This window comes from Toxotes jaculatrix, chromosome 22, assembly GCF_017976425.1.
Source record: "Toxotes jaculatrix isolate fToxJac2 chromosome 22, fToxJac2.pri, whole genome shotgun sequence".
NCBI lineage: Eukaryota > Metazoa > Chordata > Actinopteri > Toxotidae > Toxotes > Toxotes jaculatrix.
In genome coordinates, this window is record NC_054415.1 from 324705 (window position 1) to 352500 (window position 27796).

The 27796-nt window shown below is 45.7% G+C and overlaps 3 protein-coding genes and 1 non-coding gene across 7 annotated transcripts in view; 2 read left to right on the top strand and 2 right to left on the bottom strand.

Moving 5' to 3' along the window:
* Positions 1 to 691: 691 nt before the first annotated feature.
* Positions 692 to 7871, bottom strand: ing3 (inhibitor of growth family, member 3). Its single transcript, XM_041029716.1, has 12 exons — positions 7743 to 7871; positions 7531 to 7602; positions 6715 to 6815; positions 6127 to 6192; positions 5539 to 5635; positions 5324 to 5395; positions 4289 to 4405; positions 4016 to 4179; positions 3396 to 3586; positions 3024 to 3216; positions 2764 to 2802; positions 692 to 2494 (listed from the first exon to the last, which is right to left on the bottom strand). The coding sequence occupies exons 1-12, from the start codon at positions 7768 to 7770 to the stop codon at positions 2378 to 2380; spliced, it is 1257 nt and encodes a 418-aa protein (XP_040885650.1). The 5' UTR covers positions 7771 to 7871; the 3' UTR covers positions 692 to 2377.
* A 976-nt stretch (positions 7872 to 8847) lies between these two features.
* Positions 8848 to 14427, top strand: tspan12 (tetraspanin 12). 2 transcript variants are annotated; one of them, XM_041029717.1, is made up of 7 exons: positions 8848 to 9660; positions 10232 to 10314; positions 10460 to 10708; positions 12045 to 12110; positions 12963 to 13070; positions 13200 to 13343; positions 13531 to 14427. In XM_041029717.1, the coding sequence occupies exons 2-7, from the start codon at positions 10264 to 10266 to the stop codon at positions 13864 to 13866; spliced, it is 954 nt and encodes a 317-aa protein (XP_040885651.1). In that variant the 5' UTR covers positions 8848 to 9660; positions 10232 to 10263; the 3' UTR covers positions 13867 to 14427. The 2 variants fall into 2 exon arrangements, with proteins under 2 accessions (XP_040885651.1, XP_040885652.1); XM_041029718.1 differs by having other exon boundaries at positions 8854 to 9660; positions 10573 to 10708.
* Positions 14428 to 15887: 1460 nt separating this feature from the next.
* On the top strand, positions 15888 to 15960 carry trnal-caa. Its single transcript has one exon. It is a non-coding gene; the product is annotated as a tRNA-Leu (tRNA).
* A 28-nt stretch (positions 15961 to 15988) lies between these two features.
* Positions 15989 to 27796, bottom strand: part of kcnd2 (potassium voltage-gated channel, Shal-related subfamily, member 2) — a 31793-nt gene continuing 19985 nt past the window's right edge. The window contains exons 2-7 of one of the 3 annotated variants that reach the window (XR_005892810.1): positions 23727 to 23889; positions 23101 to 23199; positions 21327 to 21422; positions 20886 to 21130; positions 16913 to 19111; positions 15989 to 16862 (exon numbers count right to left, since the gene is read on the bottom strand). Coding sequence is in view for 2 of the 3 variants with exons in the window: in XM_041029714.1 (XP_040885648.1) it covers positions 18925 to 19111; positions 20886 to 21130; positions 21327 to 21422; positions 23101 to 23199; positions 23727 to 23889 (790 nt within the window). In the remaining variant the exon portion in view is untranslated. Of the gene's footprint in view, positions 19112 to 20885; positions 21131 to 21326; positions 21423 to 23100; positions 23200 to 23726; positions 23890 to 27796 lie in introns of all 3 variants that reach the window. The other 2 variants (XM_041029714.1, XM_041029715.1) reach the window with 2 other exon arrangements.

The window sequence follows — 27796 nt, forward strand, 5'->3', positions numbered from 1 at the left end:
TGGATCACTGTCCAACAGGAATGTCATGTGTTCAACACGCAGACTAAAAATCACATTTCAAGGTTTTGACTTAAAGGCCTGTTTCAGAGCTTTCGGCCATCTCACATGGTCTTCATCAGTGTAAAAACACAGAGAGCAGCTGATGTTTGGAAAACCTTCCAGGATATTTCCAGGCTCCTCAAAGACTTTCAGCTGCAACAGAACAGGACACAGCTGATTCTCACAGCAGCTTCAACACACTCACTCACGGTTAAATCACTGATCAGAACATCATTGATTGATGATTGATGAGAAATTGAATCATGAACAGTTGGAACGGTTCAACATGAGAAAACCTGGAACCCTTCAGAGTTTCAGACGTCGCTGCTGCACTCAGACCGACACAGCTGTTACTGCTTCTATCCCCGACACTTTTACTGACGTCTTCCACTCATTCAGGACGTCCACATACAAATGTCCCCCGGCTCTGAAACGTTCAGCATCACTGAACAGAAAAATCACTGACTCACTGTTCAAGTCATTTTCAACCAAAACGCTAAAATAAATCTCTCTTTGCTATTTTCAGCTGATGTGTCGGTCAGACAAAACATCTGGAGATCAATCAACAAACTAATCTGCACATTCACTGATGATGAAAATATTGATCAGCTGCATTTTCTGGTGATTGATTCCGAAGATGAAACACTTACCAAACACCTCCACCATTTTATTGGACTTTTAAACATCCTGGAAACAAACACACGGTCAGTGCAGAATGACTGAAACACACACACACACACACACACACACAGAGTTCTGCTGTGACTGTAGATTCTGGGAACATGTTTCAGGAGAACTCGGCTCCATCTGTTCATTTTTGTCGTCGTCACGGGGACAGTGTCTCCCAGGCTCCTGTAGTCCCACAGCTCGTCCCGTTCTTTTTGTCAGATCAGAACAACCACAGGATAAAAATCAGCTCTGAGATAAATCTGAGGATTATGGGTCAGAGGAGTTAATGAGAGAAAAATCTGACGTGCTGAAATCTGGACGTTTCACAATCACAAGACAAAGTTTTCAAATGAAGCGAGACACTGAGTTTCTGTTGGAACTTTAAACACCTGACACTGTGATAACCAATCAAAACACTTTAAATCAGCATTGGTCTGAATTTCAACTTTTAAAATCTGAGAAAAAAACGAATTCAGATAAAATAGGACGATCAAGGTCTGACACACGAGTCAGAGGAAAGTGTTAAAGAAAAAATTAAAAAAGAATTTTAGGATTTAGGAAAAAAACTGACTTTTGTTCTTTCAATGACTAAATATGATCAAACTTAGGATTATTTAAGTCTAAATTTTGAGATTTAAGTCAGAATTCTGAGTAAAACTCCAAACACTGATCAAACTTTAATCAGCCAGACTTTATTCTATCAAAGCCTAATTCTGAGCTTTAAGTTGGATTTCAGTGAAAAAATAATCACAAAAAGACTTAAAAAAAAAAGAAAATGCCACGAGACTCAGAATTCTTCATTAACTCTAACGTTTCCCGGACAAACCTCAGAGCTGAGCCTGTTTCTGCTCTGGACTTTCTGTCCCAGTTTTCTGGACAGCAGGGTGAAGGGAGCTGTCCTCCTCCTCCAGTCAGACTCTATATTTAAATCCAAAACCTGACCTGGACAGGTTGACCTCTGACCTCTGGCCTGACCAGGTGAGCTCTGCGTGTGGTCCACATCAGTGATCTGATGTAACGAACACCCATTAAAAAAACAATAATCCTGAACATCTGACATGGTTTGGTCCTGTTTTAGTTCTGGGTTCCACAGACTGTGTCTCTGTCTGATCTGTAGGATTTCCACAGTGAGTTCAGATCAAACTCCGACCTTAAATCGTACGGAAACCTCAGGTGGCACTTGTTCGTCTGATAATCTGGATCGAAGACAGAGTTTTCATCAGATTCAACACAACATCGAGTTTCTTGAATTCCTGGTTTTCAGTGCAGAGTCTGGACTTTTAGTTTTAGTGTTCTGTGATCTGAAAGATGCTGCTGAAAACCTCGGCTCCTGGAGTCTGTGGGGCAGTGTGAGTGTGTGGAGAACGATGGAAAAATATCTGAGCTCTGAGATTAATCTCAAATATTCAGGCAATTTTTAAATATAAACTTTAAATTTAATAAAGACACATCTGAAGCCAAAATGTTTGAGTTATGAGGTGATTTTATTTTCAGCCTTTTGATTTTAATGTCAGAACTCAAGTCATTTTCCTTCACGTGGCTTTAATCCATTTCTGTGTGTGCAGCCTGCTGACCTCTGACCCCTGCCTTTCTTCAGTGTGTCGGCCGTTGTGTGTTGCGAGGACGATCTGGAGGTTAAAATCCAATATGGCGGACGGACGGCGACAGTCTATTTGTGGCGGCTGCCTCTCCTCTTCATGGCGGCCGTACACTGAGGACAATACCACTTCCCCTTTGGAGCCTCCGTCAGACCGACGCAGCCGTAGTGGAACCACTCGATCGGACACTGAGCAGCAGGAAAACCAAAGGTTAACATCAGAGACGGTGTTTGGACTGAAACAACCCGTCTATTTACTGATCAGTGATGATTGTTTTTTCCTGAAGTTGTCCAGGAAAAAACAATTATACAAAATGTAATCTGTAACTATAAATTAGAAATCTGGGTTTTGAACTCGTCATTCAACCATTAAAAAGAGAAAAGTCATGAGATTAATTGGCCACGTTATTCTGAACATCAGGTCACGTGTTTCCACAACATGAAAACATGATACTTACATCTGTGTTGTCACAGCCGACCATTTCTCCATAAGAAACCTGGAAAAGCACATTAAAGAACTTTTAGTTTCATTATTATTAATAACGAAGTCAGAACAGTGTGTTCACAGTGAAGCAGCTTCTATTATTCTACTGCATTTATTCATAAACATTCCCAAACTCAAACGACAGAAAACAGAACAAACTGTGGCCGAACCAAGAAAAGGAGGAAGGACATGTCCAGCTTCCTGTCTGTCTCGTGCCAAACCTGGTGAGCGTACCTGGTTACAGATGCAGTATCGGGGCTCGTTGGGGTCGTAGGTCCAGTCCACCTGGCTGTTGGCCTCAGCCTCAGGTAGCGCTGAGGCCTGCTGGGAAAGCTCCTGAGCCAGCGCAGACGACGAAGAGCACGATGACAGTGAGGAGGAGGAGGACGAAGAAGAGGACTGATGATTGGAAGACTTGATGCTGCTTCTGGAAGACAGATGAAGACGAGAAGATAAGGAAACGTTTCCCTCCAATGACTTTCTCTGATATTTTAAAGTGGATAAGTACGACGTGCAGTTTGGTCGTTACAGAGCTAAACTTTGTCACACTTGTATGAACATACAGTATTAGTTGACCATCTACAGGTGGGTGTATGGAGGTCTTACTTGGACTTGCGCCCCCTGGAGTCGGAGGCGGTGGTGGGGGTAAGTGTCTGGGTGAGGGTGGAGGCCAGAGCAGAGGAGGAGTATCCTGTGTTGTCCCGGGACAGAGAGAACTCTCTGCCCAGCTGGAAGTCGTTGTTCTTGATGGCCTCGTAGCTGGCTTTCAGACTGGACGTCCTCCTGCCCTCCTTCATCTGAGCACAGAGAGGACCACGGTCACTTCAGTGCTAACGAGCTGGTGGTCGAGTTTATTACATATCACATGTAACATATTCCACTGAAGCGTGTTAGTACGTCACAGGTGGGCCATACAAGCGACATCCTGTACCTGTGTAGTTTTCTGTAATGATGGACTGTGACAAAACATATTCTCACAAATCATTTGTGAAACTGATTTGGCAAAACAAAGAGACAGGACGGTTTACTGCTGGAAGCATTTCACAAAACTGATGCAACAGTTAAAACCCAGTATTGTCATGACGCTGCCCGTGACGCTGCCTGCGACAGCCTCATACACACCGTATAAACCGCTCTGTGGTTCAGTTCAGGCAAACCACAATAGTTTGCAGCTGGAGTAACGACCCCTCTGAAATAAACTGTGTGAGTGTGAGTGTTCCTCAGACCTGTGCCGTGGCCTGTACGGCCTGAGCGGCGGCCATGGTGATGGCCCCGGCTCCGGCCCCGGCCCCTGCAGGTAGAGAGCTCAGGTTGTAGGAGGCCAGAGGCTGAGAGGAGTTCACACTGTACACGTTGTTGGTGGACGAGGACGTGCTGTTCGTACGGCAGCCTGCAGGGGACACAGAGTTAGACTGTTAACAGATACCTGGGGGGCTGTACAGGTGGAGGAGCCAGTGGGTCAGTCGGTGCACAGGTTACGTGTCTGACTGTGCTGTTACCTGGCGTGTTCTCCTTGGACGCGTCCGATGTGAGCGTGGACAGCAGAGCTTCGGATTTGAACTTTTTCTCTGGAACGTGTTCTGTAGTGTGGTGAGTGGGAGCGCTGTACTTCCTCTCTGTTACAACACAGAGGACAGATGTGTTTAAAAACACAGTCTCTTCAGACATTTAACACGACTGTCTCTTCTTTTCTGAAGATGTTAAAAACTACCTCACACTTTGTCCATGTTATTTACACATCAACTTCCAAACTCCAGCTGAATTCCTGAGGTCACGTAACTTTAATAACCACACAACGTCAGTGATTTGGACAATGGTCCACGAGTGTTTCTCACAGAACACTGACTCAGACCTGTGGTGTTTACAGTGTGAAAATCAGCCTGTCAGCGCTCTCTGGTGGACAAACTGTAAGACACAGTTTATACTGTTGGGTACACTGTTTAGGTCTGAGGTAAGCTCTGCGCTGAAACAAAACACAGCACCTACATTCATCTGAAACTTAGCTCATCAGTGTAATCTGGAAAATACTGGAATCTCAAAAACAGAAGAAAAAGAATCAGATACCAATCCCTCGGCTCAGAGTATCTACTGATAACAGTTATTGATCAGATCCCACTGATCGCTTTTTTCCCCAAGTGTAAAATCAGTAAACATCACTGTGTCAGATTGATTAAAGTCACTTCTCTGTCAGATAAGATAGATAAGATAAGATAAAAATACTTTATTGATCCCAAACTGGGAAATTCAACTGTTATAGCAGCCGTGTACAGGTAATAAACACAATAGTACAATGGTCACAAGTACAAAAAATAAGGAGATTTGCCCTACATAAATCTGCAGTAAAAAAGCTAAATAAAGCTAAGTATGAGTAACAGTCAGGTGGCATGAGGCTGAGACGGTGTGCAGCTAAAAGCTGAGTCTGTGCTGAATGCAATGTAAAACACATCAGTAGCAACTGGCCAACATGTGAGCGGATCAATAAAGCCCAGCAGAGCATCTCTCACAGAGACACTCGCTGATCAGCTGGTACTTACTCTCAGCCGTGGTGTGAGAGTGGACGTGATGGTTGTTGACGGGCTGAGATGGACTGTCCATCTCTAAAGACCCTGAAGAGATGAAGACAGAGTCCAGAAATAAATAACATCTGCATTTTGTCGAAAAGATTAAAAACAATGAAAACAAAAATAAATAACAACCCTCCATGAGGAATTTAAAGGCTCCGTGTTCAACAACAGCCTGAGGGACTTACGCCTCTCCAGGATCTCGGTGATGCCGGCGTTGTCAGCCTCCAGCTCCATCTTAAACTTGGCAAGTTCCTGGTCTAGTTTACGCAGGTGACGATCCACCTGCAGAGACATGAATAAATAATTAAAAGCACATAACCTCAGTCACGCAGCTCACGACAGCTTTTTAAAGACTCGCGTTTTAAGCCAACAAATTAATTCACTGTTTAAATTAAACCACCTTTCCTGCAGGTGTTACTTCCTCTACTCTGTGCCACTGATGTTGGTATGTAACCACATCTGAGCCACGAGGCCGAAAGTAAAACCACATCGTCAGGCTTTTTCCTGCTCACAGTGTCAGACAACAGAAAATTCACTTCCTCACATCCATCTGTTTTTCACTGAGCAGCAGGCCTGCCTGCGTCTCCCTGTGTCTCTGCTGGTCCCACTGTTCCCTGTGTGTCTGTCTCACAGTGGTTTGGCTGAATAACACTGAAGCCCTAAACCTGGGAATGCAGTGGACGAGGTCTGAATGTGTCTTATAGTTAATTCAACATGGCACACGTCAATCTGTATCTACTGTGATCCCTTCTCTTTAAACACATTTCACTCACCAGATCATAAATCTGATTGGCCAGCTGGACTTTCTCATCAGCATCTTCCAGGGCTTTGTAATAATCCTGAGACATGGAGACAAACAAATTAATCACAGGCTGGTTTAACACTTTTCAGGATATTTGAACTTCATCATAAAATGCAACAGCAGAGCAGCTACCAATGGGCTGTTTTTGTAATTTAACATAACTGTGTTTCTTTTAGTGAAGGTCTCATTTACAGAAAAAAAAAATACAATAGCAACTAGACTTTAACATAATGATGCACATGTTATCTGTAACTTAGCTGTTTTCTCACTGAAGCTCAACATGTTCAAGTTTACTAATCTCTTTTTATGTTAGTCATGGTGCTCTTCATTTCAGGTAAGGCAGGTGACCTCCTCTATTAAACACTGGAGCAAACCTCAGGTGTTATTGTAAATCCACATTCTAATAAGACAAAAACATGTGGCTTCATTTGCACTTGATGCTTTTGTGACTACTCCTTCAGCCACTAAAATACTTACTGAAGCAGCCTGTAGGACAACACCTCAGACAGCTGAGGAACATGACCTGAATCTGACAGTAAACTCAGCCACGTTTTCTGACCTTTTTAATAACCTCCATTTGTTCTTCTCTCCACTCGGGTTTGTTCTTCTTTGCATTGACGAAGAACTCGATGACTTTCTGCTCCAGCTGATCTGTGGCATCTGTAACAGAACGAGGAGGAAAGAAGGGCGTCAACACACTAAAAACTGTCTCAAAGGCTTCAGGAAAAAAACTGATACAAATATACAGCAACAGAGACACTTCTTTGTTAGGAAACTATTTCATACTCTACATTCAGCAGTTTATTTTCTGCTGCTTTTATTGCCTCTGCCTGCTGACACAGCTGCTCCTGACCTGAGTGGACACTGACTGGCCTGATTTTGTGGAATTATTGTTGATATTTCGTGCCATGTATCTGAAGTAGTGGTGTTACAAGTAAAGGTTTTAATCTCAGTAAGTCTTTATGTTTAAACAGCAGAATCTGACCATAACTAAAATAGATATAGATAGTAAATATCTAACGTGACTTTTCACTAGTATATCACTGCCTTTCCTCCTGCCATCACAGCTCTTCACTGCACGCTTGTGTTGTTTGCTTTAATTTGATTTTTGTGTTTCTCCTGGTGTTACCTCTGCTCTCCGTAATGTGACTTAATGTTGTCATGTTTTCACTGCCTGCCCTCTCCCGTTAAAAAACTGGTTCAGTCGGCTAGCCCACGTTAGCCGGCTACTGCTAACCCGCGTGCTAACGAAGCTGTGTAATGTTAAGTGATATTGTTAAATGTCTGAATGAAACGCTGTGTGTGTAGGTTAAATACATCTATCTTCAGTGTTTTCCCGGCGTTGCGAATGCCGTTACCGGGGGGCTGTACGTACTCTGAACCTGCAGGTCCATTTCCCTCATTTCCGTAAACCTGTCGCGGAGATCCATGGGTAGCTGCTCGATCACTGCCAACAGAAGAAGAAGCCGTTACCTGCTAGTGCGGCTAGGCTAACAGCCAGATCAGCACAGGCCGGCAAATAACGCACATTTAAAGTACAAACGGCCAAACGACGCCGCATCCGCTTTGTTATAGTCCCATACTCACTTTCGAGGTAATCCTCCAGGTACAGCATGACGGTAAATTCGACGTTTTCCGCGTTTTATGGAACAAATCTCCTCTTTCAATATGGCGCCGTCAGCCGCTGTGTCTCTCAGAAAAAAAATACGCCGAAACACTGAGGTCAGAGAAGGTGACGCAGGCGGCTGCCCGTGTTCTGATTGGTTGAAACTTCGGCGGCCATTGATATACGTCATCAGAACAGACGCCTCATGGGACTTTGAGTTCAAAACGTGTCCGCTTGTTTCTCTTGTTTAGAAATAGCCCCAGATTAGTCCTTACATTGTTTTATTTAAATGGTTTATATATTGTATGGTAAAGTTCCATATTTATACAATGATCAAACATGAAACAAACATAAGTATCAAAAAAGAAACATTTGGATATTGATGTTCAAATAGATCTTAAACTAAAATCAAACCGTCTTTTCTGTTTGTTTAAACCTTTACTTGATAAGAAGAATGAGAATTCTCAGTTTTGTGAAGCCCCACTTTGTTTTGTGTTTTATTTCCATTCGTTTTTTTCTCATTTGACTGTAACAGTTACAAATGCAGCCACAGCACCACCTGTCAGTGGTGTATGCAGGCAGTGTCCGCATGCTTTTGACCATATAACTTATCTATCTATCTGTCTATTGTGTCAACATCGTTTTGGCCAAATAGTCTAATAGTTTTTGTCCACATTCTTTTGGCCACATACTTTATCTCGCCAATAGTTTCTGTCTACATATTTTTGACCATACCTGATACATTTGTCGAGGTATTCTGGCTATTTGTTTGTGTCCACATACTTTTGGCCGTACAGTCAGTCTATCTATATTTTATTGGCTTCTTTATGCCAGAAATATGTGGACACGAGGTGCTAGACAGATAGTGGCTTTGTCCATATACTCATGGCCTTCACGGCCAAAGGAGCAGTCAGTCAGTGGTTAGCGTCCACATACTTTTGAGCATGTGCTCGGTTTATTTCCACACGTTTTATTTTCGCGGTCCTCCCTGTGTGTGTGTGTGTGTGTGTGTGTGTGTGTGCGTGTGCGTGTGTGTGTGTGTGTGTGTGTGCGCGCGCGCTCTCTGCAGCTTCATCCTCTTCAACACAGCGACGCTCTCAGCCTTCTGGCCTGCTGACCCGGCTCTGCGGCTGGAGGCGGACACATTCCTCTGTCCTCCCCCAGGACTCCCTGGCGGGGGAGGGAGGGAGGGAGCGGCTGCTGTACGCATTTAATTAGTGAGGAGGAAGAAGAAGCGGCAGCAGGACGGGACGGGACGGGACAGCGCACCACCCCCCCTGCGCACTGCTCCGGGCTCCGGCTACAGCTGCAGCCCCTCTCCGGACCTCAGCTCGACGGACTGGGTCGGAGGATGCTTGTGCTGTTGTTGGTTTTTGGATTTGTGTTGTTCAACTTTTGAGTTTGAAGAGTTTGGTTCAGAAAAGTGGTTTGAATTCGATCCGCGCTGCGGTTTTTCTGGTCGCGTCCCGCTAAGTGAGTGATGATTGGTTTGGAAATGTCAGCGCCGTCGCTGCGCGCTGCTCCGCGCACTCCATCATCCCGGCGGGGCTGAGGGAAAGTAAGAAACCACCTGTTGTGAAAGTTTCCTGGACCTTATCACGAATAAACCCGAACTGCTAAAACAGGACGCCGGACAGAGCCGAGAGAGAGACGCGACGCAGCGGAATGTGGTTTTTATGCGAGGAGCAGACGCCGTTTCTCAGAAGAGGCTCCTGTCTAATGAGCGATAATCTCCGCAGACCTCCCTCCGGGTTCCGTGTTGTGTGTTTGCAGTGAGCATGTTGCCATGGTGCCCCGGGCTCAGATGAGCAGGACGGCGGAGCTCCGGTCGGGATGGCTCGGGAGGACGCGGTGAGGTGTCTGCGCTGTCTGCTGTACGCGCTCAACCTGCTGTTCTGGGTGAGAGGAGCCGCCGGTCTGATGCTGACAGCAGAACCGCCACAGGATGTTATTAGGCCTGTCAGGGAACTGCTGACATGGCAGATCAGCTTTATTCATCACTAACTTCACCACAGGGCAGATGATAGGAGAGCTACAGGAAATGTTCCACCTTTGTCATGTGTGCACACCTGATATATTCACATGCAGACACATGCTGCTTGTAAATATTTTGCATGTGTGTGGTATGATCATACTGTGAATTCAGAAACAGACTCCAGTGTTTTTGGATTTTAGTTCATTTCATTTTACCTGTGATCTTCTGTAGGACGTGTCTTACAGAAAGCACACGTGACACCGTCACACGTGGAAAAAAAATCATTTCAGATGTGAAAGTACCTCACAGTGAATCCCACGGTTTCACACACAGGCAGAACGTTGAAGTTTGTGGTGAAAGTTCTGGTTTGCGGTGAAAGTAGGCCACCATCTGTACGTCAGGTCATGTTTCACATTCCGAGATGTTATTTGTAGGCAGCAGAAACTGATCCATGTGTGTTTATTTCTGTGTGTTTATCTGTGTGTGTGCGTCCAGCTGATGTCAGCGTGTGTGCTGGGAGTGGCAGCATGGATCAGAGACTCTCTGAACACCGTCCTGACCCTGACAGCCCACACCAGGTGAGTCCGGAGCGCCCGGCAGAGTTCACGTTACAGGGTCAGACGAGTCCTGATGGATGCGGAGCTTCAGACTCTCAGTCTGACCTTTCACTCCACCACTGCCTCCCTGATCTCTGTTTGTACATTTGTCTGTGTTTATGTGCAGCACCAACATTTCACTCACATTCCTGCAGCGTTCGCTCACTGCAGGATTCATCACGACGCCGCAGAGAGGAGCAGAGGTAAAGAAAAGTCTGGACTGTGTTTGTGTCTCTGCAGGCTGGAGGAAGCCGCCGTCCTCACGTATTCTCCAGCTGTCCATCCCGTCATCATCGCCGTGTGCTGTTTTCTCATCATCGTGGCCATGGTGGGATACTGCGGCACGCTCAAGTGCAACCTGCTGCTGCTGTCCTGGGTACGACTCCGTCAGTCAGCTGACAGAAAATTCAATGATCACAACGTTCAACGTCAGCTCATTCTCTGAGTTATCAGGTGATGCTGATATAAAAGGGAAAGCTTGATCTATAGCTGTCCACACATGTAAATATGTGTCACAGATCTGAGACACTGTGTCCAGTGACACTGGAACATGTGACAGACAGCCAACATGTAGCATACGCTGTTTTGTAGTTACGTGTTACATGTATGTGAACACAGTATTTGACATGTACATTGTCTATATATATTATATATGCTGTCCTGTTCTGGGAAAGTGGCCTCAGACGTTTGGACACACATACACACATATGTGATACATGATGCACACTTTTCACACGCACACACACACACACTCTGATGGGAGTGAAGAACTTCAGCTGCAGGTGAACTGAGTGGACTCACCTGGAAACACCACCTGCTGAATCCTCCTCAGCAAACACAGGACACTGATCAGAACAGAGGTCAGTCTGTCCGCACGGGGCTCGGCCTGTGATCCAGATTACCTGTCTGCTGTCACCTGAGTGGGTGGGGTCAGGTGTAAGGTGTCTCTATTGTCCCCCAGAGGAGATAAGATTGTCCCTTCAGTCTGTCCCTGAAAGATGAGACGTTGGGACACAGAGACTCTGATGGATGGACTCCCAGAGAGGATGACGGGAAACCGGCAGAAACAGGAAGTGCCCCCACCCTACTGCAGTCAGCCCCGAGACACCTGGGAGATCACATCACAATAGAAACAACGGTCCACCTCATCCTGTGGCACATTTCCAGCTGCTCTCAGGCAGAGTGTAACCAGCAGATCCTCCGCGTCTCCACCTGTCTGCTCCTGAGATGTTGTGTTCTCAGAGCTGCAGGAAACCGGAGATTAACTCAGCTTCGACATTCGTGCAGTAAACACAGTGTTCTGAACACACACGGTGAGTGTGTGAGCTCAGCACAACACATCAGGTCCATCAGTCTGCAAACACACTGAGGACACACGTGTGTGTGTGTTTCAGTTCAAAGAGGTTTATGACTCAGCAGAAATCACAGACCTGCAGCGTGTTGCTGTGAATTACTGTGAGCTTTGTCTGAGCTGCTGTCACGTCAGGCATGAGGTTAGCAATGTGTGTGATGTGTGTGTGAATGTGTTGTGTCTCTGTGAGCTGAAGTTACAGCCGTGTTTACATTTGTGTTACATGTAACATGCACAAATGTGTGAGTAGCTGTTACACATGTTATTTTTGCCCATGCATTAACCACGCTCTGATTTCCCTGTCTGCTCCACAGAGCAGGTTTCTCAGACTCAACAAACCGTGTGTGTCTGTGTGTTTCAGTACTTCGGGAGTCTCTTAGTCATCTTCTGTGTGGAGCTGGCCAGCGCTGTGTGGACGTACGAAGAGGTGAGGACACCGGGACGTTTATTTCTCTGTGCTTCACTGCGTGTGCAGGACATATGGACCAGCAGGCTCACCTCGCTCCTCATCACTGTGACGAGTCCCACTACAGCGGCGTCATCTTGATAATGTGGTTGGTGCTGTAGCTGGGCACAGAGCAGGTCAGCAGGGGGCCGAGCGCACGCAGCGTCCGACGCTGACCAATCAGAGCCGCGCCGCCGAGCAGCTGCGGGTCACGTCCGTTCAGCTGCTCGCACACACTCAGCTCACCAACACGTCTCACGTCTAAGAATAACCAGAAATGTCAGACACGTCCGGCTCGCCGCTGCTCACAGATCAGCTCCTCTTACACCGTCCACTGCAACAACACACTGATCGCACACAGACACAACAACAGCACATCAACAGGAACACAAACCCAAACACTGCAGACCGAACCCAGCCTCAGTCTGCCTCAGGCTGCTCCTTATCTCAGCACAGCTGTGTGTGTCTTTACCTTTTATCTCACCTGTACTCCATCACCACAGGCCTCACCTGCCCGCTTGTCCGCCTGCAGGGGGTTGTGGGTATTCTAGTCAGAGTGGCTGGTTCTTATCAGAAGAGCAGAGAGCAAACACAGCTGGCTGTCAGGACGGTTATCAGACAGGTGATGACTCAGAGACGCTGTGGACAAACACCGTGGACAGGGGAGGACGACTGAGTGGGTTTTAGGAAGAATCCTAATGAACCAGTGCAGCCATGAAAAACTACGATATAACAAACCTTAGAATAAATTATATAAGAAAATATGATATTAAAACATAATTCATATTAATGCAGGGTGTGTGTGTGTGTGTGCGTGTGTGTGTGTGTGTTCAGCCGTCAGTGCAGCGCTCTGATATGATCAGTCTGAAGTCTCGGATGCCAAACTACGGCCTGCAGCGTTACCAGTGGCTCACACACACCTGGAACAGCTTCCAGACAGAGGTAACACACACACACACACACACACACACACACACACACACACACACACACACACACACACACACACACACACACACACACACATGTCCTGTGGTCATGTGACCTGTGTGTGTATTTACCTGTGGACAGTTTAAATGCTGCGGGGTGATCTACTTCACTGATTGGCTGGAGATGACAGAGATGGAGTGGCCACCTGACTCCTGCTGCTCCAATCAGTATCCAGGCTGCGCTCGCCACGCCCACCTCCACGACCTGAGCGACCTCCACCAAGAGGTGAGACACGACCGGCTCTCATTGGCAGACAAACCTCTCAGCTTTCCAGGTGTTTTCATGGAGATAACATGAGTCAGCTTCAGCTCAGCAGCATGACGCGGCTCATTGCTGAGCTCTGATCCACTGATCCACAGGCTGATGGCTGCTCTCTGTCCCTGGTGTCCTGCATGTGCTGTGTGTGTTTCAGGGCTGCGGTCCAAAGATCTACAGTTTCATTCGTGGGACGAAGCAGCTGCAGGTGTTGCGTTTCCTGGGCGTGTCCATTGGCGTGGCTCAGATTCTGGCCATGGCGCTCACCCTCACGCTGCTCTGGGCGCTTTATTACGGGCGAAAGTCTCCAGATCCAGACTCCTCAGGGCCGGCGGCACCACCGGACGACTTCACCCCCCTCACAGTGACACAGGGACCCTCAGCTGAAGCTTCAAAATCAGGCTGCAGCCGCACTAACAAAGGCTGCGCTAACATGCCTGCTGCTGCCTCCTCGGCACATGAACACCAGTTTGAGATGGAGCGTCTGTCGTAGCCGATGCTGAGTCAAACTGCAGCCTGAAGACAACTGAGAGGAATTCCAGAGAAATTCTGCTTTATTACAGGATTTGTTTTTAGGACTGTCGGATCAGTCTGAGCTGGGTGTACCTAATAAACAGAAAACTTGCATGTAAACAGAGGACAAAAGAGGACGAAGGATGGAGCCTTAGGGAACTCCACGGGTCAGAGGAAGCATCAGCAGCCACTGCTGACAAAGTTCTGTTTGATAAATACGACTGAGGCCAGACTCAGAAAGCAGCATGAACGAAACACTGAGGGAAACGACCACTGTCTGAGAAAGTCTCACTTTTACCACTAAAGAGAAAAACACTGAAACTGTTCTCAAGCAGAGTGTATGAAGACATTTCTCTGAACGTCAGGACAGTTGTCTCTGTTAGTGCGGCGTCAGGACCCACTGGAGGACAAGCACTCTGTTTATCAGAGGGTTATATTGTAAATGAGAAACTGTGCATGCTGTGGAAAATGGAATAATATTTGTCTCAGTTATTGGAGCATTGGATCATTTTCTCACTGGAATAAAAACCTAACATTAAAACAGAACCAGTGATCTGTCTACAGAACATAGGTTTGATTCAGTCACCAGACTCTGCAGGCGAGCCGGGTGGTGTCGCTGTAGAACAGAGCTCTGATGACCCCAGCTGAACCAACTGCAGTGAATGAATACACAATAATAATTATCAGTATTCTTTTAATGATTCTAAAAGTATTATTATTATTCATTGACAGCATTCAATAAATAAAAATACAAAACAGTACAATAATAATTCCTGTTAAACGCGTGCATGTGTCAGTGCCACTCCAGTGTTTTAACTCTCCTTATGAAAACATGGTGGAGCATCTTACTGTATCTGACTATAATGCACAGCATCATAATGTATAGTACTGCACAGTATCTCACTGTCATGTTGTTCTGGATCTGGTTTCATTGTCGTAATCTGTCGTATCTTATTGCATCATGAACAGAGACACTCAGACTGGGTTGAGTGTTTTAACAGGACAATGTTTTTATTCTATTCACTCAGACACCGCACTGGACTGAACCTATGGACGCTTCTCTTTTTTTCAATATTATCCTAAGTAATTCATATTGTTATTAATAAAACACAAGCTGTGACAACTCAGAAGCAATGATCATAGTCATCCTCCAAATTTATTCAATTTACAGGTAAATCCTTTCACCTGCTCCCTCTGATATGACAACTGGTCCAAACGCATGCACGTTGCATCAGGGACAAAATATCACGTGGAATGTTAACTGAACACAGGACACAGCTTCTTATGGACATTACTGAAAAAAGAAGAACAATTACAGCACATGTGCACTAGCAACAGTAATCATAATAATCCTTATTTCTTTCTTTAACACCCAAAACATCATGATCCTCAAAAATAAGTTTATATAGTTCCCCCTCCCTTATTCCCCATTTCCCTAAGCATAAGATATCTTTACCAAACAAATAAAGAAAAATTAAAAAGAAGTTGGTTGCAAATGTAAAATAACATAGTCAAGCAGCGATGGGGGACGGAGAGATAAATTAAGAGGCAGCTAGCAGGGACGGCCATCTGCATCTTCGATCTGAAGCCAAAAATCTTCATAAACAAAGAAATCGCTCTGATTTCAATCAAGTTCAAGATTAAAGGCCAACACTGAGAGATGAACAATCAATTAATGAAACCGGTTTGAATCACTACATCAGCACCAAGCTGATTTTATTCATCCATAAATGTTCGAGTGACTTCTGTGCTCCCATGGCAGACAAAGCAAAAGAAATGTCCACGAGGTATATCCAAAAAAAAAATCCTCATCAAACTGATAAAATCCAAAGGAGGATGGACACAGTCTCCCTGCAGAGGAAAGAAGTTCTAAGATTTTAAGAACAAAAACTTTAAGCTCATCTTGACAAATGCGCTGACTTAGGTTTGACCATTTGGGGCAGATACTAAAGTAAGTGTAGATACTAAACAGCTTTAAATTTAAACATTTTCAGACCAGCTGCCTGGTTAGCTCAGTTGGTAGAGCATGAGACTCAACCTCTCAGGGTCGTGGGTTTGAATCCCACTCTGGGTGGCACCACCTCCCATGGGCTCACCACCCGTCGAGGTGCCATAGGACTTCGGTGCATTGTGAATTGGGTGGGCTGCCCCCGCGACCTGGGGCTGGACCCAGATAAGCGGCAGATGATGACATGACATTTTCAGACCAAAAATATTCAGTGTTTTCCCATTTGTCCGTTTACAATAAAACTCAAACCCTCAACACTGAATATTCCAGTATTTCAGGGACATGAAAAGCAAAATGAGGACCCTAACCCTAAAACATTCACCAAATTATGTACAGACTTTGGTGTTGTGTTAGTTTAACAACATGGAAGAGAGATATTACGTCACTGATTCCGACAAAGAAATAATATTTTGGGAAGTACTGAACTATGTTGAACTATGAAATTATTTTGCTTTCAGTAAATTATTTCACTGAAAATGAAACTTTTACTTCTGAGTGAGCTTTTCATGCTACCTTAGCGTAGCATGGAGACTTGAAGCAGGGAAGAACAGCTAGCCTGGCTCTGCGCTAACATACTAATACACTTACTAACATCTAATAAAGCTCTGATTCATCTGCACACAAACAGTAAAAACTGTAAACTGTAAAAAGTTTGAGAGCTGCAGTTAAAACGAGTTACATGCTGAAAATATCTGTTGATGAACAAGCGCACAGCTAACATTAGGCTACTCATGACGCTAGCTCCACGTAACACACAGACATGATTCTATCAATCTGAACATCTCAGGCTGAGAAATAAAAAGTGAATAAATTAATTTGCAAACATGTTTCATCCTCTGAACCGTCAGAATCAGCACGAAGCATTTCCACAGTTTAATGTAGCTCAGATTTACGGAGAGCAGCTACGTTACTGTGATACTTCAGACGTCTGATGAATCCGAAGACATCAGATATCATCTAAACTGATCCTGCTGATCCTGCTGAAGCTGTCAGCAGGATCAGCAGGATCAGCAGGAACCGGCTGATCCTGTCAGTCTGACCCACGGCAGCTCAGCTAATGCTACCACTAACTTTAGCTAACGTTATAAATTCACAGACTGAGAGCAGGAGCTGTCGCTGAGCTCTGAATGTCCAAAGATCCTTAATGATATTAATGTGATATTAATGCAATATTCTGAAGGAGTATAACTGAGGGATTCTGGCAGTTATTTACTTTTACTTACTAAACAACATTTGCTGTCGATGAACATGATCAGTACTCGACTGTTATCGAGTACAACGTACGGTGCTGCAGAATTACGTGTACACTCGAAAATAAACGAAAAAACAGGAAAATATAAGTTTAGATAGTCGTTGGGTTAACGAATGAAATGTTGATCCAGTGGATAAAGATCCTGCTCCTCTTACTGTGGATAGCAGTGATGATTCAGAACTGTGTTCTCCCTGAAACCAGTTCAATCAACTTCTTTACTGATAAAAGACAAAAAACACAGGGATTTAAACCCGTCTGAAAGCAAATGATTAAAAAAGAAAACAATGAAAACAACTTTAGGCAACGTGTGTTAAATAAACCACCAAGCAAGACGACGGAGATAAACGCCAGCTCCAGTATCACAAACTGACGTCAACATTTTTCTTGGTGATCAGATGTGTTCATGTTTGTGTACAGCAGAGTCAGTCCTGACTCAGAGATCAGGTAGAAAACTAATATGTACACAGTCAGGACCTTTTGATCAGATCTGCATGCAGAGGAACAACCCGACACGTGAAAACACACCCGGTCCATGCACGCAAACACACACAGATACTGAACATGCTGAAAGGTTTTCCTCCTTTTATCGTTCAACATCAAGCTGCAAATACAAAACCTCCTCCGACGAATCACCGATGAAAGGAAAAGCTCGTCGTTTTGGTGGAACACTTGTTAACCATTTTACACAGCACTCATCTAGAATCCAGACTATCCACATATCATGGTCATGGAAAGTCACACGACCTGAACTCTGTTCTCTGTCACTCTGTGATTCGGTCACATTCAGAATTTTAGACATAAATACAAATAAAGGATCAAACAAAAATAATAAATGAAGAAATATAAATATAAACGAATAAGAAATTAATAAATATAATATAATTTAATAAATATAAAAAATAATATAGAATATAATTAAAATAAATAGTAACACAAAAGAACAAACATTTAAATGAAACTAAATATCACGTTTAAAACAACATATAAATTCTAAAGTAATATATAAACAAAGTCGATATTTTCTGTAAATTTTTTCAAAGCCAGTGAAAAAATAATTAGAAATTAAACGTATATCATTTTATAACCATATAATCCACTCAGTCGCCAGTTAGACACACCAAGCTAAAACTGGTGCAGTCTAATGTTTGTGCAGCCCGTTCAAAGCAACACACACCTCTCTGTATAATGTCACACAGTTCAACAGCCTCCAGCGTGATCGCACAGTGAACACACACTGGATTAGACTGCACTAGTTTTAGTGAGGTGGTGACGGCAGTGACCCCAGTGACCTCAGCGGCAGCGGCTGACCGTGGTAAGATGGTTAACAGTGTAGTTCCTAAAATGCCCAATTACTCCTTTAAACCATTCGGATGACGAAACCTACATTATCATCAGCTTTCTTTGTGTTTTAAGAAAAATCTGAAGACAAACAGGAAACTGGAAAAATAGCAACGGTAACGATGTAACGTCATCTCAGAGAGAGTTCGGCGACCAGCTGCTGTGCTGCCGCTTTCTCTCCTGATGTTTCAGCACAGAAGTAAAAATTCTTCATAAAAGAAAATGAAGAAAAGTTTGCAGCCCAGAGCAGAGTCAGCTGAGTTTCAGTGACAGTTTCCTCCGGAGAGGTGGAGTGGAGACCTAACCTGTCACTTCCAAAGCGGACACGTGATGCAGCTACCGACCTCCCGCCGTCTGAGTCTGCTGTGGTGCTGGGCCCATCGACCCCCCGACCCTGAACCCCTGCTGTCCTCCTACCGGATGTGTTGTGTTTCCGTGTCTTACAGGGCTGACACCCGGACAATGTTAGCCTGGGAGTAGTCGGTGGAGCTGGCTGATTCGTCGCCTTCGGGCATGGTGCCAGGCGGTGTGGGCACGCTGATGACGGCGGCGGTGATGTACGACTGGTCGCAGTTCAGCGGAACCGTCTCCTCGAATTTGGTGTTCAAACTGGATCGACTTGAACGACTTTGGAGAGAGAGAGAGAAACAGTCGTGTTTAGATTCATGTCAAACGCACTGAAGAGTCAGGTGATGGCGTCTGTTCGTTGGTGGGAGGTCAGAGGTCAGTGATACCAACACTCAGTCGCAGTGTCTGTGAATGCCTCCACAGACGTCTGCAGTCGAGGTTCTGATTTATAGTTCAGCATCAGATTTTATATTGACATTGGCTGATTGATTGATTGATTGACTGACTGATTGATTGATTGGTTGGTTGGTTGATCGATTGACGATAACACCAGCACCTGACAGGTGTAGTGTTCGTGACCAGGCTGCACAGTGACTGTGATTCCATTCTGGATTCTTCACATCGTCTTTACTCTGAATTAGAGCTGAAAAAGTTAGTTGGTTAATTTGTTGATTATTCGATCAGAAGATTAACTGGCAGCAGTGTCAATCATCAATCAATTATTTTAACTGTTTTGTAAGTTGAAACAGGAAATGTGCTGGTTTCATGTTTCCCTTTGTCGTATTCGGGTGCAAACTGAATCTTTTGGGTTGCTGGTTGCTGGTTGGACGTCACCAGGGACTCTGGGAAACCACAGCAGGTATTTTTCACTGTTGTTTGATGTTTTACAGACAAAACAACAAATCAAGTAATGGAGAAGAAAATCTGCAGATTGATTAATAATGAAAATGAAATGAGTTGCTCTGCTCTCAAACATCCCAGCTGTCCATGTCCAGGAGACAGTTCCCAGAGCTCTCAGACCTCCCACAGCTGGACATACTCTGGATTCCTGCTCTCTTACTCTACATGGGAATTCAGTGTCACGTGATCTCTGGTGCCATGTGTTTATATACAGCATGTCTGTGAATGTGTGGCTCATGCCGTCCGTGTATTTCCAGCTGAAGTGATGTCGGTTTGACGCACACGTCTGCTCAGTTCTTCTATAAAAGGAAAACTCATCTTTCACGTTCACATGCTCTTATTAAGCTTCAGCAAAGGAGGTTTTGGAAGAAAATACCAGGTCACTGTTTTTCACATCACAGCCTGAGAATTTCCTGCTCTCTGATTGGATGTCAGCTGTCTGTCCCAGTCAGTCACAGGCTACATTAAACTGCAGGTAAACCCAGTAACTGAAGCCTCCCGCTGCCACTGCAGAGTCTTCAAGGACGATTAATTAACCTTCTCAACAACAGCCATCACCTCACTTCAGACCTGTGCAGCTTCTTCATGGACGTGTGAAATATCACTGACTTTAATGTAAATGAAATGTAAACAGAGCGATGTGTAAGCACCGAGACGCAGGGACCAGAACCTGCAGCAAGCTCCTCTGAAACCTCATCATGGATGGTTTCCTCAGTATCAGCTAACATCTGCCTATCGGCTTTTGCAGCCTCTTCAGGGAACCCTTGAGCTTCTTCACAAGGAACTCTAAAACCTGCAGACTGATGGTACGCTCCCTAAAGTCCTTCAGACTCCTCAAGGTTTTCTAAAACCTTCACAATGATATTTCCAACCTCCTTAATGAATCCTGGAATCTCCTCCAATATCTTAAGAACCTTCCCAAGGACCCTTCCAAACTCTTTAAAGACCAAATTGTCCTCAATTAGTTCTGCAACCTCACTACTGACCCTGGAAATCTCTTCAAGGACGTCCAACCTCTTTCAGGATGTCACAGCTTCCACACGGAGCTCTGCAACAGTTAAAGAACTGATAACACAATAAAACGTTTTCCTTTAAGGTTCCCTCGCCACTGACACAGCCACAGTATAAAGCCCCAGAGTTTTCTGTCTCCCACCTGTTGGTGAGCGGTCTCTCTCTGATCTGGATGGTGCTCAGCTCCTGGAGGCTGCCCTGCAGACCCACAGACATGTTGGAGTTTGGGACATTGAAGGTCTTCCTCTTCTTGCGGCCACAGCAGGACGTGAGGCCATGAGGCGAGGAGGAGGAGGAGGAGATGGAGGACGAATGAGAAACCTGCTTCACCAGAGTCACCTCCCTGCAGCTCGTCTCATACGTCTTCTCATCCACAAACTCGTGGTTCTGAGGAACACGGGTCGGGTGGTGCAGGGCGGCGGGAGAAAAGGGTTAAAGTGCAGCATTTAATTCATATCAGCACAGAGTTATCACATCAAAGCCACCATCTGAAAGATGGCGACTCCCAGTGGCAGCAGGAGAGACAGCCGCCATCAGCAGCACCTCACCGTGTGTGTGTGTGTGTGCGTGTGTGTGAACTCACCGTGGTCTTCTCCAGACAGTGCAGAAGGTGATGATGCTGCACCTCGAAGCTGGGGTTGGTTTTACACACCAGCGCCTGTCCTGCTTCCTTGGATGCCTTCAGGGCACAGACAGAGAGGACAGGTCCACACAGTAAGTCCAACACTGGACATTCAGTCTGCACACAACCCGCAGCGCAGAGACGGACCCGTCCATCGCGACACACTGGGACGGGGGCAATGTTCTCACCGCTTTCTGCTAACACTCTGCTGTAAGGACGTCTCCAGCACAGTCCCCTCCTGGTAGGGTTACTGAGGACCACAGGCTGCTCACTGGTTCAAACTCAGGCCACCGACAGCCGCCGCGCAGCAGCAGCCGCCGCGGCACTGCTTTGACTCGAGCCTCATTTGATCCAAGAGAGCCACCGTACTCATGTCGCTCAGGGGTTCAGACTCAATGTGACGCAGGTGGACAGGAAGGTCCCGAGGACACCTCACCTTCAGTAAGTCCCTGAGAATGTGATGAGTCCTGCTCCTGGGGCCTTTGTAGGGACTCTGACTCTGACTTCCTGTGGCTCTTCCTGCTGACTTACAGACCTGGGATCAGCAGCACTGAGCTCTGACTGCGAGCCTGGCTTAACACGTCGTCCCAGTATGTCCCAGACCTGTCTACTCTCTTCCTTTCAGTCTTGTCATGTGACTCTGAGTAAGACATCACAAGCTATTTTATTGTTTCTATAAAGGTCAGAGTTCGTCAAACACCATGCCCTCCATCGTCCCCTCTGCGTCGCATTGACTCTGACCCCAGCATGCCGCCTGGCTGGATGATTGACATGCAGCTCAGCCTGATCTCATTCCTCCACACGGTGATCACGCATAGTGACGATGCTCTGAGCAGTCAGTCGCCAGCAGAGCCACATGGGAGGGCCAATCAGAATGCACGACTCCAACCAAAACACAGAAGAAGAAGAAGAAGAGGAGGAGGAGGAGACAGGGCAGAGAGGAAGTGGTGATAGTTTGTAGGCACAGGTGTTTCCTGCTGGTGAGGTTGAGACCCTCAGACCACATCGTAGGACCAGGTCATGCACTGATGGGTAAAGGTTGGGGCGGGAGAAGGAAGGGGGCGGGGCACAGATGCAGAGTGGCGTTAGAAAGAGACTCAAAGTTCAACAGTAACAGTTTCCTGTTGGACAGGGTCAGTCTCAGAGTCGTGTCCAGACTCAGAGCCTCAGCCTGCCTGCAGACAGCTGCCACGCCTGGGAGTCACGCCACTTCCTGCTTTACTCCAGACAAAAGTCAGAGGAGCATTTCCTGTTCCTGCGTCAGTTCACCTGACTGAAGCACCGCTTTCATTACCTGGAGCCACAGACTGCAGCTGACGTGTTTCAGGTCTCCAGGATTAGATCAGATTTTCTGAATAATCTTACAATAAAATCCAATATGACATAAACATATCTCTAACACAAGTCAGAGGTCAGGAAGGATAATAAATAAAGAATGAAAATGTTACTGTTGAACCACACAGATGAACAGAAGCAGAGCAGGATGGGAAAAGAACCGCAGAGAGAGAGAGACAGACAGACAGACAGACAGAGAAATGTCCCTGAATGAAGACGGAGAGAAAGGCAGCGAGGAGGCGAACAGCCAGAGCCCCTCCGGTTCACATCAGACATCCAGCATGCAGCAGCCTGCAGCGGCTCAGGTCGCGGCTCCACAAGGAAAAAGAAAACACGGCAGACGGGAAATCAAAGGATGAACAACACCAGCACCACCCGACGACTGCGTCTCCGCGGTTACCTCCTCATCCGGGTCATTGGGCAGCCGGCTGCGTTTGTACTGCAAATAAGCGTTAGCCCCTCCACTCTTCACCGCGTGAATTCTAGCAAGCCTGGTTTTCTGTTTGTGAACACATACAAACGTCCATTTAGCCCGTCCAGTTGTGTGTCTGCGAGTGTGTGAACACCTGAACACAACAGCAGAGCAGTTACAAAGAAAACCTCCGACACCCGGCTACGTTTACTCAGAGCTGACGAAGGACGGTCTTTAAAAACACAGGAAAAATAAGGAATAAAACATAAACACGACAGGAAGCAGCAGCAGCGTGATGTCGGTGTGGAACAAATAACATGAGAACAGGACGCTCTGTGGGACACAGGGAAAACTCCTCCATCTAGAGACAGACGGAGACATGACTCAGCTGCTTCTCTGTAACGTCATGTCCGTGTCCGTCTCCCTGTGGGACAAACAAAAGTCTCCAACTCAACCAGAAAAGTCACGTGTTGATGTTGGGAGGAAGTGAAGCCGTGGACACAGAGTTAGTGTTAGTCCCAGAGTTCCATCCTGGACACTGCTGATGTCCACAACTCAACCGTGACCTGGTGTGTGTGTGTGTGTGTGAGTCTGTGTGTGCTCGGGGTCGTCACCTTCTGCGCTCGTCTCTTCTCCGCTCTCTGGCTCTGGTGGTAGATTCGGCTGAAGTTGGAGACGATGACAGGAACCGGCAGGGCGATGACCAGCACGCCGCTCAGAGAGCAGATGGAGCCAAAGATCTTCCCCATAATGGTCTTTGGGACCATGTCCCCGTATCTAAGACGAGAGAACGAAGACTGAGGTCAAATCTAACTCTGAGAACATACGGCAGTGTAGAGAGAACGCAACACGCCTCCAACATACCACACCTCATCCTCCAGGTGTTCACAGGGTGAACCTGAGTCATGAAATATAAACACATTCTAATCCTGCAGCTGAAGCTGCGACAAACTGAAGGTGAGGTTTGAAACAGAAAGAGGAGAAAGAGAAAGAGGAGAAAGAGAAAGAGGAGAAACAGAAAGAGGAGAAACAAAGAGGAGAAACAGAAAGAGGAGAAAGAGAAAGAGGAGAAAGAGAAAGAGGAGAAACAGAAAGAGGAGAAACAAAGAGGAGAAACAGAAAGAGGAGAAAGAGAAAGAGGAGAAACAGAAAGAGGAGAAAGAGAAAGAGGAGAAAGAAAGAGGAGAAACAGAAACAGGAGAAACAGAAACAGGAGAAACAGAAAGAGGAGAAACAGAAAGAGGAGAAACAAAGAGGAGAAACAGAAAGAGGAGAAACAGAAAGAGGAGAAACAAAGAGGAGAAACAGAAAGAGGAGAAAGAGAAAGAGGAGAAAGAGAAAGAGGAGAAACAGAAAGAGGAGAAACAGAAAGAGGAGAAACAAAGAGGAGAAACAGAAAGAGGAGAAAGAGAAAGAGGAGAAACAGAAAGAGGAGAAAGAGAAAGAGGAGAAACAGAAAGAGGAGAAACAAAGAGGAGAAACAGAAAGAGGAGAAAGAGAAAGAGGAGAAACAGAAAGAGGAGAAAGAGAAAGAGGAGAAACAGAAAGAGGAGAAACAAAGAGGAGAAACAGAAAGAGGAGAAAGAGAAAGAGGAGAAACAGAAAGAGGAGAAAGAGAAAGAGGAGAAAGAAAGAGGAGAAACAGAAACAGGAGAAACAGAAACAGGAGAAACAGAAAGAGGAGAAACAGAAAGAGGAGAAACAAAGAGGAGAAACAGAAAGAGGAGAAACAGAAAGAGGAGAAACAAAGAGGAGAAACAGAAAGAGGAGAAAGAGAAAGAGGAGAAAGAGAAAGAGGAGAAACAGAAAGAGGAGAAACAGAAAGAGGAGAAACAAAGAGGAGAAACAGAAAGAGGAGAAAGAGAAAGAGGAGAAACAGAAAGAGGAGAAAGAGAAAGAGGAGAAAGAAAGAGGAGAAACAGAAACAGGAGAAACAGAAACAGGAGAAACAGAAAGAGGAGAAACAGAAAGAGGAGAAACAAAGAGGAGAAACAGAAAGAGGAGAAAGAGAAAGAGGAGAAACAGAAAGAGGAGAAACAAAGAGGAGAAACAGAAAGAGGAGAAAGAGAAAGAGGAGAAAGAGAAAGAGGAGAAACAGAAAGAGGAGAAACAGAAAGAGGAGAACCTCAGGCAGCAGCTGAAACATTCCCAACACAGTCTGTGTCCTGAGCTTCAGCAGCTGAACTGTGCAAACACAAACGCTCAGTGTGTAAACGACACACACACACACACACACACACACACACACACACACACACACACACACACACACAGAGCAAAAAGCCGAGCTCGCGCAGCCTTTGCAGTGAAGCTGCAGTTCAGTCCGCCTCCACATGGGGGAGCCAGAGGTCTGCACAGCTCCATCCTCATCACTTCCTCTGTTCTCTCCACATCAAGAGCGTCTCTGGAGACCGTGTCCCCTCTCTGGCCTCAACCCCCCAAAGACACGTCTCCGTCATTATCGTGGGACTGATGCTGGTCCCCGTGTCTGCTCAAATTAAAATCCTGTTGAATAAAACTTTATTCACACTCCGAGGCTGAACACAGGAGACGAGACAAAACGCTGGAAGACGACGTGGATCCACTTCACTCAGATGATCAGACAACTCTCAACTTTCCAAAACATCACAAGAAAAATCAGCTGTTTGATTTATTATTGGTTGATCTCTGTATTTTCTCCGTCCTCACCATGGCAACAGCGAGCAACGTTACAGGACGCTGAAGCTGCGTTCATCATGGTCTGCACCAAACAAACACAGGTCTCACATCAGCATCTGCCAAACCTGCTGATTACAGCGCAGGTTCCTTCTTCCTCTCGCCCTGAGGATTGTTCTGGAACGTTTCATTAAACAGAGACGGTTTAATCTGAGTCCAGTATTTCGATGGAGATCAACACATTCAGTGATTTGTGCTTATTTCATGATTTTAACCGAAGTTTGTGATGAAAAACACGAGACGCGTGGAACATCAGCAGCTGCAGAACAGCAGAAGAAGAAGAGCGCGTGGCGTCCTGTGTCCCACAGTGTCTGCCAGTGACTGATCACCTCCAAACCTCCGGTCACAGCGTCTCCCAGGCAGCCAATCAGAGCCTGCCACCTTGTCTGAGTGTGTCCGTCCGTGTGTGTGTGTCACGGTACGACAGTCAAGCATACAAAATTAGAAACACACACACACACTCAGAGCACAGGTGTGTGTGCTGTTGTGTCAAAGTCATGTGACTGTGTCCTCCATCAAGGAGGATGCATTTTGTGTGTCTTCTTCTAGTGTGTTTACCCGTTCATGAACAGACACACACAGACACACACAGACACACACACAGACACACACAGACACACACACACGCACGCACACACACACACACACACACACACACACGTTGTCTCCACTGATGTTCAATCATCTCTGAGAACGACTCCGCTGCTCGTTGTTTCCCTCCAACACGTTTTATCTCAGCTAATGAGTTTCTGTAATGATGCTTTGTACAGCAGTTAACATCATCATCATCATTAAGACTACACACACACACTCACACACACACTCACACACACACACACACACACACACACAGCAGCAGCCACAAGTCGAAACTAAACTCATTTTACACGTCAACAAACAAACAACCTACCAGGTGTGAAACAGTCCAGTGTGTGTGTGTGTGTGTGTGTGTGTGTGTGTGTGTGTGAGTGTGTGTGTGTGTGTGTGTGTGTGTGTGTGAGTGTGTGTGTGTGTGTGTGTGTGTGTGTGTGTGTTCACAGCATGTTTAACGTTTCATAAAGTGAATTCATGTTGAAGTTGCTGCATCTGAATCATTTATGCTTCGATCGGACTGAACGACGCCTCGACTCTGCTCCACCATTAACACGCAGAGGCTGAAGCCTGCGCACACACACACACACACACACACACTCACACACACACACACACACACACACACACACACACTCACACACACACTCACACACACACTCACACACACACTCACACTCACACACACACTCACACACACACTCACACTCACACACACACTCACACACACAAACTCACTCAGAGAAAATGCTAGAGCAAGAAGCAGTTTACTCTCATATGCTTCTGAACAGCATTTGTATTTGTATGTGTGTGTTCGTGTGTGTATGTGTGTGTGTGTGTATGTGTGTGTGTGTGTGAGCAGGTTATATTCATAATGAACAGCATCTGTTTTCACTGCAGAGTGAACAGCTAACAGGCTACAGAGACCAGAAAACACGTAGAGTCGGACAAATGCCTCAATTTGTTTGACCTCTGACCCCAGAGCAAACACTCATAGGAAACACATCCATCATCAGGACACACACACACACACACACACACACACACACACACTCACACAGATACCTAGTGCTCAAATGCACAATCCGAGGCTCAGGGCGTGTGTGGCAAAAAAATCTCAAATCAACAAACAAAGAAAACCGAAACACGGAGACGAGCTCCGTCGAAACCTGATTCAGAAATTTAAAAAATGGTTTGCACAAAATTTACTGACTGGTTCTGAAGATTAAAATATCACAACAATCGTTAGTGACTTTGTTCTTGTTGCTGTGATGTTGATCTGCACGGAGAAGTCGTACGAACATTATCTAACCTCCGCTCGCTGCTCCTTCATCTTCTGTTTTATCACTTTATTACTTCAATCTGATTCCCCTGAAGG